Source organism: Eulemur rufifrons, chromosome 2, assembly GCF_041146395.1.
Source record: "Eulemur rufifrons isolate Redbay chromosome 2, OSU_ERuf_1, whole genome shotgun sequence".
Lineage (NCBI taxonomy): Eukaryota > Metazoa > Chordata > Mammalia > Primates > Lemuridae > Eulemur > Eulemur rufifrons.
The window spans coordinates 21,827,155-21,852,575 of NC_090984.1; the positions used below are offsets into that span (position 1 = coordinate 21,827,155).

At 55.2% G+C, this 25,421-nt stretch overlaps 3 protein-coding genes across 7 annotated transcripts in view; 2 read left to right on the forward strand and 1 right to left on the reverse strand.

The window, feature by feature from the left end:
• SIN3A (SIN3 transcription regulator family member A) overlaps positions 1 to 2,272 on the forward strand; it is a 63,045-nt gene extending 60,773 nt beyond the window's left edge. For both annotated transcript variants that reach the window (XM_069481687.1, XM_069481696.1), the window contains exon 21: positions 1,555 to 2,272. In XM_069481687.1, the coding sequence (XP_069337788.1) occupies positions 1,555 to 1,785 (231 nt within the window). In that variant the 3' untranslated portion in view covers positions 1,786 to 2,272. The remainder of the gene's footprint in view (positions 1 to 1,554) is intronic.
• Positions 2,273 to 4,745: 2,473 nt separating this feature from the next.
• On the forward strand, positions 4,746 to 16,247 carry MAN2C1 (mannosidase alpha class 2C member 1). Of its 4 annotated transcripts, none has more exons than XM_069481709.1 (26): positions 4,746 to 5,029; positions 5,307 to 5,432; positions 5,878 to 6,001; positions 7,308 to 7,378; positions 8,452 to 8,629; positions 8,928 to 9,117; positions 10,255 to 10,361; positions 10,547 to 10,657; positions 11,023 to 11,115; positions 11,248 to 11,364; positions 11,585 to 11,680; positions 11,774 to 11,919; positions 12,273 to 12,396; positions 12,770 to 12,891; positions 12,995 to 13,080; positions 13,180 to 13,335; positions 13,524 to 13,634; positions 13,757 to 13,889; positions 14,142 to 14,246; positions 14,331 to 14,487; positions 14,605 to 14,748; positions 15,133 to 15,242; positions 15,349 to 15,428; positions 15,586 to 15,734; positions 15,815 to 15,930; positions 16,008 to 16,247. In XM_069481709.1, exons 1-26 carry the CDS (start codon positions 4,929 to 4,931, stop codon positions 16,132 to 16,134), a joined length of 3,180 nt encoding a protein of 1,059 aa, XP_069337810.1. In that variant the 5' UTR covers positions 4,746 to 4,928; the 3' UTR covers positions 16,135 to 16,247. The 4 variants fall into 4 exon arrangements, with proteins under 4 accessions (XP_069337810.1, XP_069337818.1, XP_069337828.1 ...); XM_069481717.1 differs by having other exon boundaries at positions 13,537 to 13,634; positions 13,795 to 13,889; XM_069481727.1 differs by having other exon boundaries at positions 13,537 to 13,634; positions 13,795 to 13,889; positions 15,655 to 15,734.
• Positions 16,248 to 16,722: 475 nt separating this feature from the next.
• On the reverse strand, positions 16,723 to 24,142 carry NEIL1 (nei like DNA glycosylase 1). Its single transcript, XM_069481746.1, has 10 exons — positions 23,010 to 24,142; positions 21,686 to 22,146; positions 19,252 to 19,371; positions 19,091 to 19,154; positions 18,769 to 18,868; positions 18,274 to 18,401; positions 17,725 to 17,752; positions 17,484 to 17,545; positions 17,203 to 17,368; positions 16,723 to 17,024 (listed from the first exon to the last, which is right to left on the reverse strand). The coding sequence occupies exons 2-10, from the start codon at positions 22,117 to 22,119 to the stop codon at positions 16,951 to 16,953; spliced, it is 1,176 nt and encodes a 391-aa protein (XP_069337847.1). The 5' UTR covers positions 22,120 to 22,146; positions 23,010 to 24,142; the 3' UTR covers positions 16,723 to 16,950.
• Between the last annotated feature and the right edge of the window lie 1,279 nt (positions 24,143 to 25,421).

Sequence of the window (25,421 nt, forward strand, 5' to 3'; positions counted from 1 at the left end):
GGCTGAGGGAGGAGGATTGCTTGAGCCCCAGAGTTTGAGGTTGCTGTGAGCTACAATGATGCCACTGCACTCTACCCAGGGTGACAGAGTGAGACTCTGTCTCAAAAAAACCAAAAAATTAGAGATGTAATTGACAGGATGTGATGCTGGATCAATGTGGGGAAGGTAAACAAAAGGAGGACATCAAGGCTGATGCCTGACTGATTTTTGGGTTGGTGAGTTTTTTGTTTCTGCATAAGTGGTGGAAAGTTTAGGGGTTCATCTGATAATAGGAAAGGGTTACCAGGTTTGGGGGGCAGGTGAAACACTCTATTTTGAAACTCGTTAAGTTTGAAAGAACTAGGAAACATTCAAGGGGGAGTGTTGGGCAAGCAGTTTAATGTACAGTTGACCCTTGAACAACGCAGAGCTTGGGGTGCTGACCCCTCTCCCACCCCACACAGTCAAATCCATGTATAACTTTTGACAGCCCGAAAACTTTAATAGCTTACTGTTGACCAGAAGTCTTACCAATAGTATATAAACAGTTTATTAATTTTATTTTGTATGTTATATGTATTGTATACTATATTCTTATAGTAAGGTAAGAGAGAGAAAAGAAAATGTTAAGAAAGTCATAAGTAAGAGAAAATATATTTACTATTCATTAAGTGGACAGGGATCATCAAGAAGGTCTTCATTTTCATCATCACGTTGAGTAGGACAAGGAAGAGGAGAAATGGGGAGGAGGCTGGTCTTGCTGTCTTGGGTGGCAGAGATGGAAGAGAATTTGTATATACATGGCTCCATATAGTTCAAACCCGTGTTGTTTAAGTGTCAACTGTACTTCTCTCATGGCACTGAGTGTAGCTGCTGTGTGTTGTGTGTCTGTCTGCATATCTGTGATTCAAATTCTTTGGGGAGCTGGGCAACACCAATTTTATCTTTGTATCCCCTACTATACCTTACACGTGGGCTCCAGTAAATATTTGCTGAGTGCATACGTGGGAACATAGTGTTCCACTGAAGATCTGCTGTGCCTGGACTCTGCTGGCCAGGGTGGGGTAATACAGTGAAGGAGGAGTGAGTTTTATTCACACTGTCTTTAGAAGTGAATGTTACCATGCTGACAGAAATGACCAGTGGCTGTGGCTTATTGTGTCTCAGCCAGCATACATTAGAATCAGCTGAGTTGCTGGTTTAAAATGCAGATTGGTAGAACCAGGGAAACCTGTATGTTTAACAAGTTCCCCAGGTTATAACCAATGTATGCTAAAATTGAACAGTGAGCTTGTTCTCAGAGCCTATGTTGGCATTTCTTGGGGGCTTTATGGGTTTTAATTTCCTATTGAACATAGAGCATTCAGACATGCCCTGTGTTCTTATCTCTTTCAATTCTCTTCTTTAAACAGAATCGTTTTTCCTCCTTTTTGTTTTTTTAAAACTAACCAGTAGTATCTAAGACTTAAGTCCACATCTTTGCTACTTTAGGAGAAAATTGAGCTTTGTATTTGAAGGGCTTTTTTTGGTCCTACTTCTTTTTTTTTTTTTTTGTCCTCTTTTTCTGTTTTGCAGTCCCATGAGCGTGTAAGCAAGCGTCTACATCAGAGGTTCCAGGCCTGGGTAGATAAATGGACCAAGGAGCATGTGCCCCGTGAAATGGCAGCAGAGACCAGCAAGTGGCTCATGGGTGAGGGGCTGGAGGGCCTGGTGCCCTGTACCACCACCTGTGATACAGAGACCCTGCATTTTGTGAGCATTAACAAGTATCGTGTCAAATATGGCACAGTATTCAAAGCCCCTTAACTGCAAAGCCAGAGCAGATAACTTGAGGGTGTGTGTGTGTGTGTGAGCATGTATACTCACACACGTTGAAGAAACAAGGAAGATGCCTTTCAAGCCTCACTGGGCCTCTCTGGGACATGGCCACCCTGATCTGTGTGTGGCTGGTGCATATTGGCACCAAGTGGGCTACCTTTAAGAAACATGAATACTTTATAAAGGTGGAGCTGGAACTTTTCCCAAGGGGGTTCAGGTATTAGCCTACCCTGGAGGGGAAGGAAATCCATGCAAGCACAGAGACAAGCAGCTTGCTTGCACACACCAGCAGAGCTAAGACTGGAGTCTCCTGTGGCCTGACCTTCAATGAGGGAACTGGATGCTGTTCATATTTGGCTGGATGGAGGTGCTGGGGAAGTACTTTTAATGCTCAGATGGATTGTAACTGTGATGGTCACTGCTCCTCTCCTCTACCCCAAAAGGAAAAAAAAAACTGGATTTGATTTTTTTTTTTTTTTTTCCTGGTCACCTGAGCACATTTAAGAACACCCATTAGGTTTTACCTGGGATCTGCAGTTTGGCTTTGGAATTGATCATCTTGTGGATTTGATTCCTGATGAATCCCTTGCTGCCCACCCTTTCTCTCTCCTTTGGTTCTCAACCTCAAGTTCAAATCAGTCATCCTTTTTAGCTCCCGTGGAACTGTTTTGTACCTGCTTCTTTACTAGTCTACCCTAGTGCCATCCACCAGCTTTACTCTCTGATACACACACACACACACACACACACACACAATTTTAACTTCGTTTTTCTTTTTTTGTAAATAATGTACATACTGTCAATTTTTTATTAAAGAAATATGCTTTGATGTGCTAGCATAACTGCTCTAGCTTCTTGTGTACCATAGTACTATGTGGCTTCAGATTTAGTACCTATGAACAGATGTACAAGACATTTATTACACTTTTTACCAAAGGGAGTTACCATTGTAGTACTTTTGTGTAAAACTTGTCTTCCTTACCCCCAACTTTTTTTTCTTTTCTTTTTTTTTTTTTTGTAAATAAATAAAGCTTGGTTCTTACTTAAGGAATAAACTCTCAACCCAAGTCCCTTGTCCTCACCAGAGAACTATTGTGAAGCAGGGAATTTTCTTCAGTTCCTTATCCAGGGTACGAACAGGATTTTGTTTTAAATAATTAAGTCACTTGCACTTGTCTCAAATCAAAATATTCCAAAATTTTAATATAGAGTACTTCCATTCTTTTAGTACATGTTTTTTTCCCTTGTTCAGCTATTTGAAAATATTTTATATTTGGGTAAGTTGTCAAGCTATGTAGTTTGTATTTCTATATATTTTTTCTTATCCTTATTGGGGATGGGGGTGAAAACTTAAATACCAAGTCAGTATTTGAAAGAAATGTGTATAAAGTGTGTGGTATAAATGGGGTTGGGAGGGAGAGGATTTGATACATTTCCTTAGTAATTGCACATGGGATATATATATTTTTAATTACATAAATTTAAACTGGCAGACATTTAAACATGAGTGATTAGGATTTTTATATGTGGTTAGCCTGGACTTTCTAAACAAAGACCAATGGAGTCCTTCTCAGTACTCTGGATTTTTCTCCAGCAACTATTACCCTAGTCTTAGTTGTAACCAACAGTGTTTTATGTGTGGGTTTTTGTGTTTTTGTTTTTGTTTTTGTTTTTGAATTAAAACCCCCACCACCAAAAAGAAAAACAAATTTTTTGGCTCCTGGACTTTGAAAACCCATGGTAGACTGCTCTGATTTTAAGCATTTTTGTTGTAGGCAGACAGAAGACTGTGGGCCACAGTAGAGCATGGCAAAGTATTGTGGGAGAGGGAGATTCTAGGGCAAAGCTGGGACAGTGCCTGACTTGGAGGTAGAGTGGTAATGTGTTCAGTGAGGGAAGAGATCTTGTGTTCTAAGCGACAATTCCCCTATCCCCCTGTGCTCCCTCAAGAAAGATGTTGACCTGGAACTACAGGGGAAATTGATGGGGTGTGACCAGGGCAGCCCTAGCTCTTGCTCCCACCCCCACACACAGTGTTAGCTCCAGAGCACCTGCCTGCAGGTCAGGATGATAGGGTTTCATGGCCAGTTCAGGAGAAAACCCCAACCCACCAATGCAACCAACAGAAGAGGGAGCTTTACCTGCAGCCAGGGTTTTCACAAGCAGCATTTTTATTCTTCTGCTGTCTGACATGTAAGCTCCAAGCTCTAAACCCAACCTGCATTATATACAGCAGAAAGTTCTTTATTTTAAATCACATTTGGTATTCTGTACTTAGTCACCTTTCCATGTGATTGGCATTTGAAATGTTGTAAACTTGGTCAGTATTTCCATTAAAATATCAGGGCTAATGTTGTGTATATATTTTTTTCTTCCTAATGATTTTATAGACAAGGACTGTGGCAACCCCACGAGGAAAAAAGTAAAGTTGCCAGTGGAATACTTGGGATGAGAATGAAATTAGAGGTCTGTTTCTGACATTAGGGCTTCCCTGGACTCTACAGACCTGTCCAGTGAAATTACAGGGAAGATTCTATGGGACTCTTCAATGCTATGACCATGATCTGCTATCTCAAAAATCTTTGCAGAGTTTCTGGTGATGGGCAAGAGTTAGCAACATACACATGAATTAAAACATGTAAGCTAGGGTCACTGGAGCTCATCCTCTCTGCTCACCATATCCTCCAGTCAGTATGAAAACATGCATCCTGGGCAGCCTCCTTCCACGTTAAGCAGACACCAGTTTTCGTGTTCAGGCATGTAGCCAGAGCCAGTGAGTGGTCTCTGATTGCTGCTTTTGAGGCTGGGTCTGCAGCAGCCAAGGTTCCTGCTCGTTGTGCCCAATGGTCCCAAGTCTGTGTCTCAGGACCTTCGGGGGCTTTAATCGTCAAATTTCCCATTTTATTTAGGGATCTGCCCTATAGCCAACTAGCCTCCAAAGCGCAGCTTCTAGTTTTCAACTCCTGGCTCAAAGTTCAGACAGCAGCTGGGCTTCCGAGAGCCGCTGGTGTCTCCAGAAAAGCTGCCCGGGGCTGGAAGGCGCCCTTCAGATTCCGGAACCTTTGGTTTCAGTCGGTGGACCGCGCCGGCAATGCCAGCGGCCTTCCGGGGAGAGGAGCTGGGGCGCGGTGATGGCGGGGGCGCCGGCTCTGAAGCACTGGCGCACCACACTGGAGCGGGTGGAGAAGTTCGTGTCGCCGCTCTATTTTACCGACTGTAACCTCCGCGGCAGGTGTGGCCCCTCGTCCGGGTAGCCGTCCGGCCGCATCCGTGCGCCTCAGCCTTCCGGGGGGAAACCTAAGCTGCCGCCACCTGGGCCGCGGGACAAAGTGCCCGCCGCGGACAGGGCAGGGGCCCGGGAGGAAGGGTAGGGGGCAGGATGTGCCGTGGGGCCGCCAGGCAGCCCTGTCAGCGGCGGACCGAGGGAAAGTGCGTCCCCACCGGCCGGCTGGCCCAGGGTCGGAAAAGGGGAGGCCTCGAGCGCGCGCCCACCGGCTCCTCCCGCCCAGGCTGTTTGGGGAAAGCTGCCCCGTGGCTGCGCTCTCCAGCTTCCTGACGCCCCAGAGGCTTTCCTACCAGGAGGCAGTCCTGCAGGACTTCAGCCCGGCGCGGGTCGGCGACAGCTTCGGACCGACGTGGGTAACGCCGAGCGGGAGGGAGGGCTCGCGGGCCTAAGGGAAGGCCACATCCCACACCCGGCACCCTACCCAGCCCCTGCCACGCCTTTTTTGTTGGCCACCTGCCCTAGACAGCTACAAGAGATGGAGCAGCACCCTCTGCCGGGAACAGCACCCTGGTCCCTCAGAGTCTTGAGGGGAAAGTTTCCATCCTTCCATCCCCACCGTCTGCACACCCTTTAGGAAGGGCACCCGAGGTCGGATCATGGACCCCTGACTTCTCTTCCTCTTTCCCTCACCTTGCTGCCCAGCCCTTGCTCCTATCTTGTGGCTCAAATCTGAGTCCCTTTCGATGCTACAGATTCTTGGAAAGAGTCTCAATCTCTTGCTGACCTTTTAACTCAAGGAAGTATTTCAGGACAGGGTTTCCACCTCTAGGCCCATCACAAGGGCTCTCTTGCAGATGGTGGACCTGCTGGTTCCGGGTGGAGTTGACCATCCCAGAGGCATGGGTGGGCCAGGAAGTTCACCTTTGCTGGCAAAGTGATGGAGAAGGTCTGGTGTGGCGAGATGGGGAACCTGTCCAGGTGAGGATCCCAACCCTAAGGTCAGGTGTGACCGCTGTTCAGCCCTCATCTCTGGAGAAGCCACAGCTGAGTGGCTCTGTCTGCAGGGTGGTATCAGGATTTCGGTACTGGGGAAATTGCCACTTGGGCTTCTGTGTAATTGGTCCCTAGTTTTCAATAAACCAGTTTTTATTGTATGTAATTCATGCTTATGGGGAAAATTGTTTCAAACAGTTCTAGATAGTAGAAAGTAAAAACTGTTAAGTCTTCTTCCCCTGAAGTAATGAATCTCTCCCTACCACCCCATCCCATTCCCTAGATATAACCACTGTTAAGTGTCTTGTTCATGCATCCAACCATATCAGGTTTAATCCTTAACAATCCTTTGTGGTAGCTCTTTATGCCCACTTACAGATTAAGAAACTGAGATATATCAAGGTTTTAGTTAGTTTACTTGCTCAGGTTCACACAGCTTCCATTTCAAATTGGACTGACTCTCAATCTGGGGTTAGGACTGTTCTTGTGCTAAAAGAAGGCAGAGCCATTCTCTCCCTCCCTTCTCTGGCTCAGCACATGTCTCATGGTGTTTATTATGAGCTAGACCCTGTGCTAAGTGTTGGGGATGTAGCAGGGAATGAGGCAAACCTATCCCTGACTTTATAGAGTTTCCCTTCAGATATTTATTCAGGAGTGCAGAAGCCACACCCAGGCCTCCTAACTCCTGTCCATGGCCCTTAAAGACCATGGGCTTTTCTGGCCGGGCGCAGTGGCTCCTGGCCTGTAACCCTAGCACTCTGGGAGGCCAAGGCGGGCGGATAGTTTGAGCTCAGGAGTTTGAGACCAGCCTGAGCAAGAGCGAGACCCCGTCTCTACTAAAAATAGAAAGAAATGATCTGGATAGCTAAAAATATATAGAAAAAATTAGCCGGGCATGGTGGCTCATGCCTGTAGTTCCAGCTACTCGGGAGGCTGAGGCAGGAGGATCATTTGAGCCCAGGAGTTTGAGGTTGCTGTGAGCTAGGCTGACACCATGGCACTCTAGCCTGGGCAACAGAGTGAGACTCTGTCTCCAAAAAAAAAAAAAAAAAAAAAAAGACCATGGGCTTTTCCACTGGTAAACAAGTATTATTTGATGGTCGTGGTGCTGGCTGCTGTGGGAGGTGGGACAGCTGCTACCAGGGGTCTCTGATTTGTCAATCTTGGCCCTGCTTGGCAGAGAGGACCCAGAGCTGGGGGCCAGGTGGAGAGGCCTGACTTCCCTTGGTTTATGCTTCACCTGAACTGTCCAAAGGCCTCAGGCCCCATCTTTCACTCCACTCCCTGCCAGGGTTTAACCAAAGATGGTGAGAAGACCAGCTATATCCTGACAGACAGGCTGGGGGAAGGAGACCCCCGAAGGTGGGTGAGTCCCTATGCGCTGGTCTACCAATACTGTGGGGGGAGGGGTCCCACCAGGCAAGGAGGAGCTGAGGCCTAGAGTGATCTCAGAAGTACCCCACCTCCAGCACAACCGTCCTCAAATCTCACAGTTTGCTTTTAGAAAGCATGATTCCTTCCTAACTATAAAAATAACGTTTGCTTTATTGTGGTCAGTACAGAAAACTCAAAGAAGTAAATAACTATTATCCCACCACCTAGAGTAGAGATGACCACCATTAACATCTCAGCATTCATGTTCTTGGTATTTCTTTCAGGCATAGTTTTTACTAGTTGAGATCGTATTTCTTTGATGTTTCACATCCTGACTTTTTACATTCCCTATTATACCATGGGCATTTTATGATACCATTAAAAACGTTTCTTAGACATTAGTGTATTTTATGTTTTATTGAACACTGTGTTTGAGATGTCTCCAGACACTGGGAATATGGTGTTGAATGATGTTGACAGCAAAGGGAGACAGTTCTACTCATGTAATTACAAAACTGACGAAGGCCCTGAAAGAAAATTCTGGGAGCTAGATATGAGGAATCTGTTCTAGACTTAGCGGAGGGGTAGGAGGAGGGTCAGGAGGGCTTCCCTGAGGAAGTCTGAGTAGAGCGGCACCACAACCTCTCGGGCTTCTCTAGTGAAAGACCCACCCCATGTTGACTGATGGATCTAGGGTCTAGACGGTCCAGCCTGGGAGATCCAAAGGTGCTTTTAATATGCAAACAGGGTTTCCAGACCAAGGCAGTGCTCCGCAAAGACAGCTTGGGAAATAGAAGGCTAAACAGCAGTGTAATTCACACAGTTCCACACTTGTTACTGATTTGCCCTGACTGGGGCAGGCCACTCATCAGCAGGATTCAGTCTGGTGTTTCTACGTGGCAGCCAGTGTGCACAGCTGACACACTGTGGGGTCCTCGGCGGGGTGGGTCCTGGAGGCGAATGGGGAGGGGTCAGATGGATGCCTCCTGGGTGCTCCCTCCCCAGGTCCCCAGAGTCCTCTGCCAGTTCCTTGGCCTGAGGCTGCCTCCTCATGTTTGTAGCCTGACGCTCTACGTGGAAGTGGCCTGCAATGGGCTCCTGGGGGCTGGGAAGGGAAGCATGATCGCAGCCCCTGATCCCGAGAAGACGTTCCAGCTGAGCCGGGCCGAGCTGGCCGTGTTCCACCGAGATGTCCACAAGCTCCTGGTGGATCTGGAGCTGCTACTGGGCATAGCCAAGGTACTCGACACCCCCCTTCTCTCTGTCACCCCCTAGATCCCTGCTCTAGGCTGGTTGTTTCTTGGGTCAGATAAGTGAGACTCAGAATCCAGCAGGGAGAGAGTTCCTGCCTGAGGGTTGAGAGGATTTTCCCGTGTAAAGGGGAGGCGGAGCCGGTGCTGAGCAGGGGGTACAGCAGGAGCAAAGGGGTGGAGGTGGGGGCATTCTGCTGAACACCCTTGGGAGACCCCCCCTCCCCAGACCCTAGCTCTGGAGGATGTGCTTGAGAAGGGGATTAAGGGGCAGAACCTTGCTGTAGGGTCTCGGGGAGGACAACCAGCGCAGCTTCCAGGCCCTGTACACAGCTAACCAGATGGTGAATGTGTGTGACCCTGCCCGGCCCGAGACCTTCCCAGCGGCCCAGGCCCTGGCATCCAAGTTCTTTGGCCAACGTGGTGGTGAAAGCCAACACACCATCCATGCCACAGGGCACTGCCACATTGATACAGGTAGGCCTGCAGGTGGTTGGGTTGGCTGGAGAGGCAGGAATGCCCTGGAATCCCTGGTTGTGCCTTGGAAGCACTGCGTGATCCTCAGCAAGCTCTTGCCCCTCTTGGGCCTCAGTGTTGCCCATCTGTAAGATGGAGCTGGGGGACTGGACTGTGGGCTTTGTTAGCTATGGCTTCATTTGTTCTTTTGACAAAGTCTGATGCCTAATGGGGCCCCATGCTATTAATAGATACTGGGGGGTAGGATTCCAGAGATTGGTGATCATAGAATTGGCAGGCACGGCTGGTACCACAGTGAGGGTGGGGGGCTAGTGTGGGGGGTAGAGAGCCCAGAAGGGTCACCTAACCCAGCTGGATTAGGGGGATTCCAGAGAGGCTTCCTGGACAAGGTGACCTTGAACTGAGCAAGAATGGGCAGGAGTTTGGCAAGGGCACCCAAGTCCTCAGAGAGGAGTGATGTGGAATTATTGAGATGGGGGCTCAAACGCAGGGAGCGGGTTTCCTGGGGAGCATCAGGAGTTCAATTTTGAACCTGAAGAATCTGCAGTGTCTGTGAGGCTTGTGAGAGAGCCACCTGATTAGCAAGTTCCCCAAGGTATTGGGTGTGATGCAAGTAAAGTTTCTGAATCACAGAACAAGGGCTCTCTCTGCTGTGCCAAGATGCGGGGTAGCGGGTGGGGGTTCCGGGCTGGTAAGGAAGGAACTGCCTAGGGCCGGGAGAGGCTGGGAGAGGCCGTAGTGCCTCCTGCAGGACAGCTGGGCCAGACAGGTCCATCCTGGGAGCTGTGCCCCCTGTTCCAGCGTATCCTCAGCACGTGCAAGCGCAGGGTAATTCCTGCTGCCTCTCATGGGATCCTCTGAGGCATCTCAGCCTCAGACTGAGGCTGTCCCACGGCCAGGGGCCTCCATTTCCAAAATTGACCCTGCCGGCCTCCTTTCTCCAATTTTTCCTCCCCCCTTGCAGGAGCGGTTTGAAGTGACAGCTTAGGAAGGATGCCACAAGGTTTTCCAGAGTGAAGGGCTGGGGACGGGAGAAGGGAATAGGTGACCTTAGGCCTGGTCAGGCTGCCGGGGCGGGGGCGGGGCTAGAGACCTGTCAGGACCTTGCTGCTCCCTCCACCCCCAACCCCCATCTAGCCTGGCTTTGGCCCTTCAAAGAGACCATAAGGAAATGTGCCCGGAGCTGGGTGACAGCCGTGCAGCTCATGGGACAGAACCCTGAGTTCATCTTTGCCTGCTCCCAGGTCAGAGGGACAGCGGTGTGGGGGCAGGGGAGGCACCTGGCCCTCCCTGGGGCTCTCTGAGGGCTTCTTAGGCCTGAGGGGCAGGTCTGTTCCCCACCCTCAGCCACTCACTGGGCCCCAGATGCTCGGCCCTGGGTGGGGTCCTCGTCACTGCTGGCTCAGGTCCCACCCCATCGGCCCCACAGGCACAGCAGCTCGAGTGGGTGAAGAGCCACTACCCCGGTCTGCATGCCCAGCTCCAGGAGTTTGCCTGCCGAGGGCAGTTTGTGCCCGTGGGGGGCACCTGGGTGGAGATGGTGAGTGTATTTGGCACCTCCTCAGCCTCGGTCCATACGGTTATGGCCTTCCCTCCTGCGGCCCAGGCTCCCCTCGGCTGTGCTGGTGACTTGCAGGCCATTCACACCCTGTCTGTGGCAGGGCGCCTTAGTCCCTGGAGCCCCAAGGCCTGAGACTCCAAGGGCGGGGAGGGTCTCCAGCACCGTGACAGGCTGTCTGTGTGGCCGGTCCTGGGCACCTCGCTCAGGCAGATGGACAGGCCTGAAGCGAGGAGAGGGACCCTTCCTGGGACCTGGCTATAACTCCTGTGTCAGAGCAGCCCTGGCTTCTCCTGCAGGGAATGGGGCTGGCCTGAGCTCTGGCCTCCCTCTTCCCTCGCTGCCAGGATGGGAACCTGCCCAGTGGAGAGGCTATGGTGAGGCAGTTCCTGCAGGGCCAGAACTTCTTTCTGCAGGAGTTTGGGAAGATGTGTACTGAGGTAGGCTGGGAGCTGCTGCACCGGGCTGTGGGCAGGGGGGGCTGGTACCTGACCCAGCGTCCCTGAGGGGCTGAGGCTGGGTGGCTCCACCGAGCCCTGGTTCCCAGCCTCCAGGGGCCCTCTTCCCTCCAGTTCTGGCTGCCAGACACGTTCGGCTACTCAGCACAACTCCCGCAGATCATGCGTGGCTGTGGCATCAGGCACTTTCTGACCCAGAAGTTGAGCTGGAACTTGGTGAACTCCTTCCCGGTGAGCAGACCCAGGGGAGTCAGGGTCAGAGTCGGCCTCCGTCCCACATGGCCCATTCACCTCTCCCCAGGCTAATTTGAGGAGTCCCGGACAGACCACCAAACCCCCGCCCAGAGAGGATGGGCCTCCACCACAGTTGCACAGCAGGCAGGGGCTGGACCGAGTTTGCCTCAGCCCTGACTCTGGCCGTTCTCTCCTGCCTCTGTTTCCCTGCCGGTAGCACCACACCTTTTTCTGGGAGGGGCTGGATGGCTCCCATGTACTGGTCCACTTTCCACCTGGCGACTCCTATGGGATGCAGGGCAACGTGGACGAGGTGAGCGGATACTTAGTGGTGGGGGTGGGGGCAGGCTGGAGAGGGCTGGCCTGTCCTAGGCTGACCCACACTGACCTGCCCCTACCTGTCCAGGTGCTGAAGACTGTGACCAACAACCGGGACAAGGGAAGGACTAATCACAGTGCCTTCCTCTTCGGCTTCGGGGATGGGGGCGGCGGCCCCACCCAGACCATGCTGGACCGCTTGACGCGGCTGCGCAATACCGACGGGCTGCCCAGGTCAGGCCGGGCCTCCAGCAGGCCTCAGCTCTCCTTCAGCCCCACCCTCAGCCTTGCTGTGAGCCCTGCCTTGCGCTCAGACAGTGGCCCAAGCCCACCGCTGGGCCTTGTCCTGCTCCAGTCCTGGACCACCGGCTCCTCCAAACTCCCACTCTGGGGGTGGGCTGGGGAAAAGCTGAGGGAGGGAAGAGGCAGAAGCTTGAATCCACCAGAGAGAGCAGCTCTCCTGGGGTGTCTAGGGCTGGCGTTGTGTGGATGGGGAGCTTTCTGGAGTAGCTCTTCTCTGTTGGGACTGATGGATTGTCTGCTCTGACGTAGAAGGGTAAGCCACCAAGGCTTGTGGTTTCCCTCAGGGTACAGCTGTCTTCTCCAAAGCAACTCTTCTCGGCGCTGGAGAGTGACTCGGGGCAGCTGTGCACGTGGGTCGGGGAGCTCTTCCTGGAGCTGCACAATGGCACCTACACCACCCATGCCCAGGTCAGGGGCAGGTTGTGGAGTGAAGCAGGGAGCGTGTGCCCTTGATCTGCAAAGTTTCAGAGAAGGAAGCAGGGGAGAAAGCCCAGCCCAGATCTGGGGGAAGAGGCTCATGTTCCAGGGAGAAGCTTGGAGGAGAGAAGTACTGAGAGCTGGGTTGGTCAGGAGAGCTTGGAGGAGGCAGGACTGAGCATCCCTAAAGAAACAGGAGTTTGGGCTGGGGGGAGAGAGGGAGGTCATTTGAGTCCGGTCACCTGCAAAAGGCCTTATCTAGGAGGTCCTGGGGAGCCGTCAGGGGTTCTGAGCAAGGGAGGGCTTTGGAAGGCATCTGGCACGTTTAAGCAGACTCCAGACTGATCTTCCCACCTGGGCTCAGATCAAGAAGGGGAACCGGGAGTGTGAGCGGATCCTGCATGACGTGGAGCTGCTCAGTAGCCTGGCCCTGGCCCGCAGCACCCAGTTCCTGTACCCAGCAGCCCAGCTGCAGCACCTCTGGAGGTCAGCCTGGCTTCTGCCCCTACCGCCCACCTGAGCTCTCACCCCAGACGCTTCTGTGGCTGTCCTTCCTGGCCTTGCCCATCCCTGCCCTTGGCCCCTGCAGGCTCCTGCTTCTGAACCAGTTCCATGATGTGGTGACTGGAAGCTGCATCCAGCTGGTGGCAGAGGATGCCATGTGCCACTACGCAGGTGAGGCTGACAGTCCCGCCACTCTCTCCAACCCCAGGGGGCCATTCAGGGGTCATCCCAGATCCATTGCCCACCCATGACCAGCTAATCTCTCCTCAGACATTCGTTCCCACGGCAACGCACTGCTCAGCACTGCAGCCACAGCCCTGTGTGCTGGGGAACCAGGTCCCGAGGGCCTCCTCATTGTCAACACGCTGCCCTGGAAGCGCACGGAAGTGTTGGCCCTGCCCAAGCCCGGCGGGGCCCACAGCCTAGGTACGAGCTGAGGGAAGGGTTGCTGCTACCTCAGGAGGGATCGAGGCCAGATCGATGAGGTCAGGGACACCCTGGGGATCTCTGCCTTGGGGTGCCCCAGGCTGGAGTAGAGTAGCCACATCCTCCATCACCCTCACCCCAACCTGAGCGAGGTTCTAGAAAGATGAGGAGGCTGCGCTGATGCCTAGACCTCACCCCCAGCCCTGGTGACAGTGCCCAGCATGGGCTATGCTCCTGTTCCTGCCTCCACCTCGCTGCAGCCCCTGCTGCCCCAGCAGCCTGTGTTTGTCGTGCAAGAGGTGAGTCCCGGCAGCTCCTGCGGGGCAAGAGCTGTCCTGGGGTGCTCCTAACAACTTGGGGATCCTGAGCTCCGACCTGGAGCAAGTGGCAAGGTGGGGGTGGGGTGGGGATGGGGGTGAAGCCCCTACATACTCAGCCTCACGGCCCCCTTTCACCAAGACTGACGGTTCCGTGACTCTGGACAATGGCATCATCCGAGTAAGGCTGGACCCGACTGGCCGCCTGACGTCCTTGGTCCTGGTGGCCTCTGGCAGGTGCCAACTCCTCACTGTCCTTTCCCAGTGCCTAGCAAATGGGTCCCAGATCCCGTTTCCTCTGTCTCATGGCCACAACACTGCCCACAGCAGCCCACAGTGGCTCTGGGCTAGGACCCACATATAGAACAAGGCAGGGTGGGCTAGGGGTCCTTGTCCCCTGGGTCTGTTCACTCTGTCCCAGCCCACTGAGCGCAGCTGGAGAGAGCGAAGCTATACGGTTGTAAAGCACCAATCGCCACATCCTTCTAGGGAGGCCATTGCTGAGGGTGCTGTGGGGAACCAGTTTGTGCTGTTTGATGATGTGCCCTTGTACTGGGACGCCTGGGACGTCATGGACTACCACCTAGAGACACGGTATGGGCTGGGCAGGACTTGGGGGTGGTGGGGTGCTGGGTCACAAGCCCCCCTAGCTCAGTGCCTCCCACCCCCATCCCACAGGAAGCCCGTGCTGGGCCAGGCGGGGACCCTGGCAGTGGGCACTGAGGGCGGCCTGCGGGGCAGTGCCTGGTTCTTGCTGCAGATCACCCCCAACAGTCGGCTCAGCCAGGAGGTGGTGCTGGATGTTGGCTGCCCCTATGTCCGCTTCCATACTGAGGTAGCAGGGGCAGGGTGGCGGTGGTGATCTTCCCCAGGTGCGCCTCGTGAGAAGGTGCCAGCCTCAGGCCTGTGTGTCTCTCCCTTCCCTCGCCCCCACCTTCCATCCCACCCCCAGGTGCACTGGCACGAGGCCCACAAGTTCCTGAAGGTGGAGTTCCCTGCCCGTGTGCGTTGTCCCCAGGCCACCTATGAGATCCAGTTTGGGCACCTGCAGCGGCCCACCCACTACAACACCTCTTGGGACTGGGCTCGATTTGAGGTCTGACATTGCAGGGGGTAGGGGTGGGCTTGGACTCCTCCCTGGCTGGGGAGAGACTGGGTGTGTGGTGTGGGGTGGGGAGGAGGGGGATGATCAACACTGCTGCTTCCTAACGTGTACCAGGCGTTGTGCTAAATGCTTTCCACTTAGTGTGATACTTACGACCATTTGGTGGGTAAGTACTATCATTTATCCCCGTTTCACAGATGAGGAAACTGAGGCTCAGGCAGGTTGGGTGGCATGCCCAAGGCCTCCTAGAGTGGGAGCTGGAATTCAATCTTGTGGTTCCAGAGTTTGTTCTCACCCTAGTGACAAGAGCTGTGGAATTTGGGAGCACAAGGAGGGGCATGGGGCCACCAAGTGGGTCTCGGATCTGCCCTCCAGGTGTGGGCCCACCGCTGGATGGATCTGTCAGAGCATGGCTTCGGGCTGGCCCTGCTCAACGACTGCAAGTATGGCGCATCAGTGCGAGGCAGCGTCCTCAGCCTCTCGCTGTGAGTGGGTACCCAGCAGGCCCGGGAGCTGGCGTGGGGTGTGGGGCTTCCTGGGGTGGAACTCCAGCAGCTTCCGCCCAGTCCATACCCACCCTCCTCACCGCAGCTTGCGGGCGCCTAAGGCCCCTGACGCCACTGCTGACATGGGACGCCATGAGTTCACCTATGCACTGATGCCACACAAGGGTGAGCGCTGGAGATGGGGGGACCTCCTGCAGCCCTAGACACCTCTGCCCGTCTCTGAGCACAAACCCCAGCAGCCTGGCCCGCCCTCTGCCCCCTGTAGGGGCTTGGGAGTGTAGCCCCCATTCTCCATCAGCATCGCTTTCTGGTTGTACCCCAGGCTCCTTTCAGGATGCTGGAGTTATCCGTGCTGCCTACAGCCTCAACTTCCCCCTGTTGGCGCTGCCAGTCCCGGGCCCAGCGCCCGCCACCTCCTGGAGTGCCTTTTCCGTGTCCTCTCCTGCGGTGATGTTGGAGACTGTCAAGCAGGCAAGGGGCGGGGCGATCTGGGGGCGGGGTTCCGGGCTGAGCCCACCCCGGCCCCGCCCACTGTCCGCCTCCCTCCCCAGGCGGAGACCTGCCCCGAGAGCCAGAGCCGCGCGCTAGTGCTGAGGCTGTATGAGGCCCACGGCAGCCACGTGGACTGCTGGCTGCACACCTCGCTGCCCATTCAGGAGGCCATCCTGTGAGTCGCGGCGCGGGCTCGGGCGGGAGGAGGAGTCCTGCCCTCACAGAGCCCTCATGGCCCCTCCTGTTCTCCAGCTGTGACCTCCTGGAGCGGCGAGATCCTGCTGGCCACTTGCCCCTTCAGGACAACCGCCTGAAGCTCACCTTTTCTCCCTTCCAAGTGCAGTCCCTGCTGCTCGTGCTTCAGCCTCCAGAAAACTGAGTCCCTAGGGGTGGGGTTTTGTTTGTGGAAGGCTTTGGGGGCTCCTCATTGCTGCCTCCCCATCGTGAAGCACTGATCAGTTGCCTCTGTGTAATAAATCCTTGGATCAGGAACCACGCTGGTAGCCCCTGCTTACGCCCCTTAGGTTCCATCCTCAGGCTTGGGGGGGGACAGGTCTCCGGCACCTGTGTGTGCAAGGTCTGGGTTGCAGCTCCCGCGAGAGATTGGGGACCTCGGGTGACCAAAAGCTTGCTTGGAGACCATGCGATAACAAGTTCCTTTCCTGTGCGGGGCTGGAGAGGAGACTGGGAGGGTGGGTTCTGGCTGGATGGGGGAGCAGCCACAGGCCCTAAGAATCCTGGGCTGGAGGAGCTTAGGATCCTGGGCTGCCTGGCCAGGGTCTCAGTACCACCTCTAAGGGGCTGTCCCTGCAAAGGCAGACTGTCCTCTGATAGCCAGAGCTTTGAGGTCTGGGATGGGGGCTCAGTTTGCCTTGCTGAGAAAGTAGACCCTGTCCCCAGAGCCAGGCAGCAGGCCCAACCTGGCCACCTCAGACCTTGTGCAGCCAACCCAAGAAGTGCCAATAAGTTCAAATTTATCAGTTTATGAAAAATACAGCATTTTTCACGTGGGCTTTAAAAATACGGAAGGTTGGGTACAATTAAAAACATAGCAGTTGTGCAGGGAACAGCCACGGGGCCTGAGGCATACGGCCGGCCCCCTTGAGATGCCGCCTGCTTCTAGGAATTCAGACGGGCCCCCAGGTTCAGGGCAAGATGGCGGGAAAGGCTAGCTGTAAGCAGGAAGACCCTCCTGTTAAGAGGCTGAGGTCCCCTCTGGTTCCAAGGGTGGAGCATCAGCCTTAATCTTGCGGGGTCTGCGGCGGCGGCCTGGGCAGAAGCAGAAAACAGGCGAGAGGGTTAGCGCGGACTCCCAGGCTGGGGCTGCCCTGACGACCTCCCCCCACCTTTGTCCACGGGTCCTGCACTGCCATCCCATCCTCTCCTGAAGAGTCAGTGTCTGTGGTGCCCCTTCCCTCCCCAGAGGCGGGTGCCGAGGAAAGCCCACCGGGGGTGGCCTGTCGCCCCTTCCTCCTCCCTTTCTCGGGGACCGTGGGAGCTTCTGGGTCCTGTTGGAGGCTGGTCCCCTCAGGCTGCTGGGTTGCAGTCTTCTCAGGAGGATCTCTCCGTGCCCTTCGTGTCCTGGAACGGGCCTTGTTTGGAGGTGGAGGGTTCTGGGTAGAGGAGACACGGGTCTCTGAGGGGCTCAGAGAGCAGTTCAGAGGTTGCCTAGCCCACCTTCCCAGGTGCAGCCAAGGCAGGAGCGGGCTGCGCAGGAGCAGGCCATACCTCCGCTCTGTCCTCGGGACTCAGCCGTGTTGCCTTGGATTTCTTTTGGCAGGACTTGCGCCCTGCAGGACACTGGTGCTATGGTTGGAGGGTCCTATAGCCCCAGCCCTTTCCTCCAGACTCCCACTCTGCCTGGGGGTGCCCAGGGCTGGAGCGGGTGGTGGAGGGGAAGGGCGCTGGAGCCCTTGCAGACAAGAAGTCCTTTCTGTTCTCTTAGCCTATTACATTAGGAGTAGCTTACCTTTGGGTACCAGGGGTCCAGGATCCCCCTAAAATCGGATGAGAACAGTTCAGAAATCACCCTGGGTTGGGGTAGGGGCAGTGTTCTTGGAGAGGCAGGATTCAAACACACATCCTTCCAAATCAGTATAAGTCCACCTAGGAGGCCTGTCTGCTAGGTTTTCTAGCACTGCTCCCTGTAGGGACGCAGCCTGGGTGCGTGAGACCCATCCCCGCCCTCCCTGGGATGGGGGAGAGGGGCTGAGAGAACCTGTTTCCAGGGCACAAGGTGAAGGAAACTGGGACCTCCTCCAATGTCAAGAGTCAACAAAGCTGCCTTGCCCGTGGGCTGCTCTACTCGCTGGGATCCTGGGACTCAGAGGATCAGAGGGGCAAAGCATGGGGAGGACGTAGACCCTCAGGAGCACCATGACCCTTGGGAGGCCTACACAGGCCCTGGGCACCTCCACCTGGAGAAGACCCCAGCTCCTGCCCTGCTGCAACCACAGGTCTCCACCCCACCAGCTTCCCTGGGGTCTCCATTTGCCTGTGTGAGCAGTGGGGCCCAAACCTGGAACCAGATGGTGCGGCCCTGCCGGTCCTGCAGGGAGCTCATGCCTGGCACGCCATAGCACCGCAGCCAGGCCCGAAAGGCAGCGAAGTCCTCCTCCCCGCTCTCCGGCCCATAGCCTTTGCCCCCTGTGGGACAGAGGAACGGGCGGAGATCAGGGAGCAGACTCGGGGAGGAGTGGGGAGCCTGGTTAGACCTGGCTCAGGCCTCAGCCACACAAGCTGACGGACTGAGTCAGGGGCCACGCTCTCCCTCCTCCAGCTGTGACCTCGGTGGTGTCTTCCCCCTCTGGGCCATGACTTTCCCATCCTGGACTGGGTTTAAGAATCCTCCTGTCTCATGAGCAGCTCGCAGGAAACAGGTCGTTGACGAGTGAGGAGGCCTAGTCTATCCCCCAGGTGGGGAGTCAGGCCCAGAGAGGGACAACGACCGCCCTGGGGTTACACAGTATGCTGAAGCAGAGGCTGTTGCCATCTCTGCCTCCCCAGGCCTCACCCAGCTGGACCACTTCCTTGGGCACCGAGTGGCACAGCTCCAGCAGGTCCGGGTTCTGCAGTTTGGCCCTGATCTTCTGGCTCAGGGTCAGCTCCGGGCTCTGAGGAAGGGCAAGGGCAGGACCTTGCTGTCAGCATAGAGCAGGGCCACTCAGAAGGCACATCTCCCCTCTGAGCTCGGTAGGGCCTCAGGCTGTCCATCCTCCCCGTCGCCTCCCGTCGTGGAGCCAAGCTGGAGACACCTGGCTCAACCCGTCCCCTTGCCAGCCCACGTCAACACCAGTGTGCCAGCCCATGTGCGCCGTCCTCCTCTGTACCCTCACCGGCCTGCGCTGCTGCAGGGCCTCCAGAACCGTTCGGGCCTTCTCGAAGGGGGGGATCCTCAGCCTGGCGTGGGGTGGGGACAGGGAGCCTTGCTAAGCAGTGGGGAAGGTGGGCACACCTGGTCCACCCCTGCCCTCGTGCCCACTGCCTGCCTGCTGACCGGAACAGGATCTCTGCTCGCAAATAGTTGCCAATGCCATTGAAGAACCTCTGGTCCAGGAGGGCCTCGCAGATGGGCCGGTCAAAGGCTTTGTCCGCTAGGTTTCGTAGCACGTTTTCCCTGGAGGGACACAGCCTGGGTGCATGAGACCCATCCCCGCCTCCATGGGATGGGGGAAGGGCTGAGAGAACTTGTTTCTGGGTGCAAGGGGAAGAAAACTGGGAGTCCCAGTTACCCCTCTGTTTGCCTCAGTTTTCCCATCTGTTAAATGGGAATAATACGGGATTTAAATTCATTGTGAAAGGTGAAAAATACTGATCAAAACCAATGTGTTCAAGGGAACACATGTGAGTCTGTATGTGTGGTTGTGTGTTTATCACCAAAGTGCCTCAGACTCCTTAGGAAACTTGAGAACAAGGTGATCACGGGATCTCAGATGTGTCTGCAGTCTGGAACTCCCTAAGACTTGTGGTTAGTGCCCACACGTGGATTTGTTTTTCTTTTTTATTTTGAGACAGAGTCTTCCTCTGTCGCCCAGGCTAGAGTACAGTGGCGTCATCATAGTTCACAGCAACCTCAAACTTCTGGCCTCAAAGGATCCTCCTGCCTCGGCCTCCCAAAGTGCTAGGATTACAGTGTGAGCCACCGTGTCTGACCCACATGTGGATTTGACATTGGTGGGTTCCACTCTCCTCAAGACCCTGAAGACTGTGTGTCTCTGTGCAGCAGGTGTGTGGTCGTGAGTCCTGGCTGGTGAGTGCCCCGGCAGCCCCCACCCCACCTGCAAGGGTCATGGGTCTCAGCTCACCCTCATGAAGAGGAAATGCATCTCGTTTCTCTGTGGAAAGGGCCATGGCAAGAGGGACTCAGTGCAGGGCGTGAGGAGAGTGTGAGGAGGGGGCCAGGAGTCAAGTTCTGGGGTACAGGTGCGAGTGGAAGGCTAGCCTGGGTGGTGTTCCGGTCCCTGAGGGGAACAGATCACCACACGCCCTGGCTGTAGGAACAAGGAAACAGCCAAAGTGCTCGTGGTGGGAGAGAAGCTGCAGAGCCAGCTGGCAGGGTTAGCTCGTGGCCTGACTCCCTAGGAAGGATGAAGCGGGGAGGGGAAGGGGGTGGAATCCAAGACCGTGGAAAGACGTATCCCAGGGGATGCACTCGGGGCTCAGGCCTGGGAAGGCCAGGAGTCAACTGCCTTCTGTGGCATCAGAGACGCCCCTGACCTACCCCACGGGCAGCCAAGTCTCCAGAGAACCAACTGGAGGCGCAACGTTCCCCAGGAAGTGGGAACTCACCAGGTCTACTCCAGGCCTTTGCATCTCTGATTCTCATGCCTTCCGCTATGGCTCGCCTGGCTGGCTCCAATGGCACCGCCCCTGCGCCCCTCCCCCGCCCGGCCAAAAATCATTCTCTGCTTCCTTGGCCTGTGGGATTTTTCCTCTGGCTTCTGTCTGTTTGAATTCCTCTTGTTTGTTTCTGTGCTCCCCTACCTTGTCTGAGCCTTGGCTCTGCAGGAGCAGGGACGACCTTCATCTGTTCACTGCTGTGCCCCCAGCACCTAGAGCAAGTCCTGGCACGAGCTGAGACTCATACACGTTTCCTCTTTAGAGGAAAGGAAGTGGCTAACACTGTGGTATCTTAGGTGACCTGCATCACATCCCAGGTGGGGCTTATAGCCCCCTGCAGGCAGGGAACAGTCACAGAGGAGACCACAGGACACAGACCAGTGGGCAGGCAGCACATGCAAGACCACAAAAAACCAGGTCATTAGGCAGTCCCCTCCCCACCCCCTTGAAACAATTCCTGCTCAGGCTTTTTTTTTTTTTTGGACAGGGTCTTGCTCTGTTGTCCAGGCTAGAATGCAGTGGCATCATCACAGCTCACTGCAACCTCAAACTCTTGGGCTCAAGCGATCCTCCTGTCTCAGCCTCCTGAGTGGCTGGGACTACAGGTGTACACCACTATGCCCAGCTAATCTTTTTTTTTTTTTTTTCTTTCATTAGGTAGAGATGGAGGTCTCACTCTTTGCTCAGGCTGGTATTGAACTTCTGACCTCAAGCAATCCTCCTGCCTTGGCCTCCCAAAGTGCTGGTACACTGCACCAGGCCCAGCCTTACTTCTTAGTGTGTTAAAACCCCTGCACCTTTCTTAGCCTCCTGGGGGCTCCAAGAGGCCGTGTGGGATTCTGGGTCCTGCCCTCGGGGCGGTGCCAAAGGCAGCCTCCTTGGCTCCTCATCTCTCCTCCCACATCAGTTTTGAATTTCCATGTCTGTTGGCTCAGGGAGCTGACCCAGGGCAGGGACACTGTCTTGGTCTACGGACCAGGGGACTGAGGCCCAGAGGGGGCTGGGACTCACACCTCGTTGGCCAACAAGGCACCAACAGAGCCAGGCCCGGAGCCCAGGACTGTGTTTATCCCACCTGGTGCTGGCCCTACCTGAACTGCTCATACTCCAGCAAGACACAGGGCCCTCGGCCCGGCTGCCACTTGCCCCCGAGGTCCCAGCGGCCGAATCGGCGGATGTCCACAAAGCACAGGGCGAGCCGGGGGCCAGGTGGAGCTGTGTAAAAGCGAAGATGGGCATGGGGTGGCAGCGCATCTCCGGGCACCAACTGGAAGGAGCCGGACATGCCAAAGCGGAAGACGAGGGCCAGGGGCTCCTGTGGGGGCTGGGCCCCAGGCAGAGGGCTCAGTGTCAGGCGCAGCTCCTTGCCACGGGCTGAGGCCGAAATGCAGTAGGCACTGCTCTCAAAGGGCACCTCGGGGTTGCGGCTGACGGAAGACTTCTCCACACGCCCGCCGAACACCAGCCCCCGGCATGCCTCATTCACAAAGTGGCTGGCCAGGTGCAGCTCAGGGCCCTCAGGCATTCTGTGGGAGGGGCGGGCGGCAGGGTCCTGTGGGGGCAAGAGGACAGCAGGTTGAGCCAGGTGTGCACCTTGTGAGGTAGGAATTGTCACCCCCATTTTACAGAGGAGAACTCAGGATCAGAGGGGGATGTGGCCAGCTGGACTGGTAGGAAAGTGCTGGCCTGACCACAGTCCCTGTCTTGCACCTTTGCCCTCTTCCACAGTGCTGGGACAGCCCAGGGCACCGGGAGCACAGGCTGGGGAGGGAACAGGCTTCTGCCCTGCTCATTAATACCTGCCTTCCACCGGCTACCACTGGTGCTTTTAGAGTAAAGTCCAAACCCTTGCTGGGCCCAGGCTGCAGTCACTCCCTTGTTCTTTCCATCTTTGCCTCCGTCTCCCTATCTGGGGCAGCAGCCCCCTCCCACACACGTCATCTTGTCTTGTCTTCTCGGACTCCCACAATCTGAAAGGCTCCTGCTGTCTGAGGGCTGCCCCCACCTGCGCTCCCACCCAGGGTGAGCTCTGCTGCTCATCACCCCACCGCTTAGACGCGCCTGCATCTGTCCACGCACAGATCAAAGCGATGAGCCCAGCTCGCAGCCAGCCACGAGCCTGCCACCCCCCGCTGGCCGCGCTCGGGCCAGGGCAGGAGCCAGGACAAGACGGAGGGAATGCCACACGTGCACCAGCGCCGGAAGGAGGGCAGGGCGCCGGGAAGGGCTCCCAGCTCCGAGCCCTGGTCTCGGGGAGTCGGAAAAGCACATGAGCGCCTCGGTCCTCTAGGAGCCGTACTCACTTCCTCGCCTTCGCCCACTTTGCGACTTTCCTCTGCCCCCGGACGTTTCGGATCGAAGGCGCAGGTGTGCGTCGGGTAGAGGGGGGCATTTAACTACGGCAGACGACTTTACCTCGCCCTCCGCCCGTTCAGCGCCGCCCGGACCAGGGTCCCGAAATGGTTCGATTTGCAGGAAAAGGTGAATCTCCAGATTCCTAGTTTTGCGAAGGGCGGCGCTCTATGCCCGCCGTTTCCACAACTGGGACTCTGTTCTCGGTTAACTCTGGACCCCTTCCTCCCCAGGGCCCCCGCATCCCATCCTCTTCAGCCCCGCTGCACCCGTCCCCCACCCCCGTATTTCCACTCCCCCTTCCTACCTCGCCCCCGCCGGGTAGGCTCGCCACCAGGCTGCAGGCACTAAAGGGTTAATGCCAGGGGCGGGCCGCGCCTAAGAGCACGCTGGGAGTGTGGGCTCCCCTCCCGCGCCTGCTGGGAATTGTAGTTTTTCGGGGAGGCAGCAGAGACTGTTGGGATGGAGAACCCGAGCTGGGGGGCTCCAGGGTGTGGGCAGGCTTTGGGGCAGTCACCTGGCTAGGAGGTGGCGGAGGGACCTGGCTTCCCACTGACCAGCGCCGGCGGAGTCTGGGTCAGGTCTGAGGTCCCAGGTCGCAGCTGTCTCTGTGGTTGGGGGAAGTCAACTGCAGCAATGCCCAGTGTAGTGGGGCCTGCAGCTGTGCGCAGGGCTTGCACAGGTGTGCGACAAACACAGGCTCTGGTGGTGACGCTAAGCATCAACGCACAGACATAGCACGTAAACATAAACATAACTGCCTGCCGAGTGGGAAGTGCAACCGAGCAACAAAACACAGGAGCCGAGAAGTAAAACCCACTTCAGATAGTTCTGCGGGAGACGGCCTCTCTGCAGTGACCTTCAGGCTCAGGAGTCTGGGGCCAGACTGCAAAAGGCCAGGACCAGGCAATACGCCCCCGGCGGCAGTTACGCCAGTGCAGAGGCCCCCAGGCGAGAAAGAGATTGGCCCATTGAGAGAACTTGAAAAAGTCCCGCGTAGCTGGAGGTAAGTGTCGGGAGGTGAGGACAGAGAGCCAAGCATGGTCCAGGTCAGGGACGGTGGGGCCCCCAGAGACCTCTGTCGTGAGTTTGCATGTTATTCTAAATGTACGCCTGCGCCATAGCCACGTTTCTCCTCACCTTCATACTGCTTCTGCTCCTCCCGTCATCTGTTTATTCATTTATTTTAGCAGAAGTATTTTAAAGCTAATTATAAAAATCATGGCATTTTATCCCCAATACTTTAGCATGCATTTCTTAAAACCAGTTTCCAGATCGGATGCAGTGGTTCATGCCTTTAATCCTAGCACTTTGGGAGGCCCAGGTGGGAGGATCGCTTGAGGCCAAGAGTTCAAGACCAGGCTGGGCTACATAGTGAGATCCTGTCTCTACAAAAAATAGGAAAAAATTAGCCAATCCCATCTGCTTGGGAGGCTGTGGTGGGAGGATCACTTAAGTCCACGAGTTCGAGGCTGCAGTGGACTAAGATGATGCCACTGCACTCCTGCCTGGGTGACAAAGCGAGACCCTGTCTCTAAAAAATAAATAAATAAAAATAAAACTCAATTTCCTGAAAAGCCTCCATACCGTTATCACATCTAATAGAGTTAACGATAACTTTTTTTTTTTAGCCAGTCAAATTTAGCAGTGGGGGGGTTGAATACCAATTAACGATAACTTCTTCTTTTTTTTTTTTTTTTTTTTTTTTTGAGACAGAGTCTCACTCTGTTGCCCGGGCTAGAGTGAGTGCCGTGGCATCAGCCTAGCTCACAGCAACCTCAAACTCCTGAGCTCAAGCGATCCTCCTGTCTCAGCCTCCCGAGTAGCTGGGACTACAGGCATGCGCCACCATGCCCGGCTAATTTTTTGTATATATATATTTTAGTTGTCCATATAATTTCTTTCTATTTTTAGTAGAGACGGGGTCTCACTCTTGCTCAGGCTGGTCTCGAACTCCTGACCTCGAGCGATCCACCCGCCTCGGCCTCCCAGAGTGCTAGGATTACAGGCGTGAGCCACCACGCCCGGCCAACGATAACTTCTTAATATCACCTAATAGGTAGTCCACAATCAAATTTCCCCAATTATCCCCAAAATGTCTTTATAGCTGGTTTTTTTTAACACAAATTCCAATCAAGGATTATATAGCTCTTTAATAATTTCTAATCTAGGTGGAACCACGTCATTCCATCGACCACCACCCTCCTTTTTTTGGAGACAGGGCCTCACTGTGTTGTCTGGGCTACAGTGCAGAGGTGTCCTCATAGCTCACAGCAACCTCAAACTCCTGGGCTCCAGCGATCCTCCTGCCTCAGCCTCCCGAGTAGCTGGGACTATAGATGCCCAGCCCAGCCCACCCTTTTTTTGGGGGGGGGTCATGATGACAACTGACCTTTCCGAAGAGTCCAAGCCAGTTGTCATTTGAGACAGATGCTCCATCACATACTGGATTTGTTTGAATGTTTCCTCAGTGTG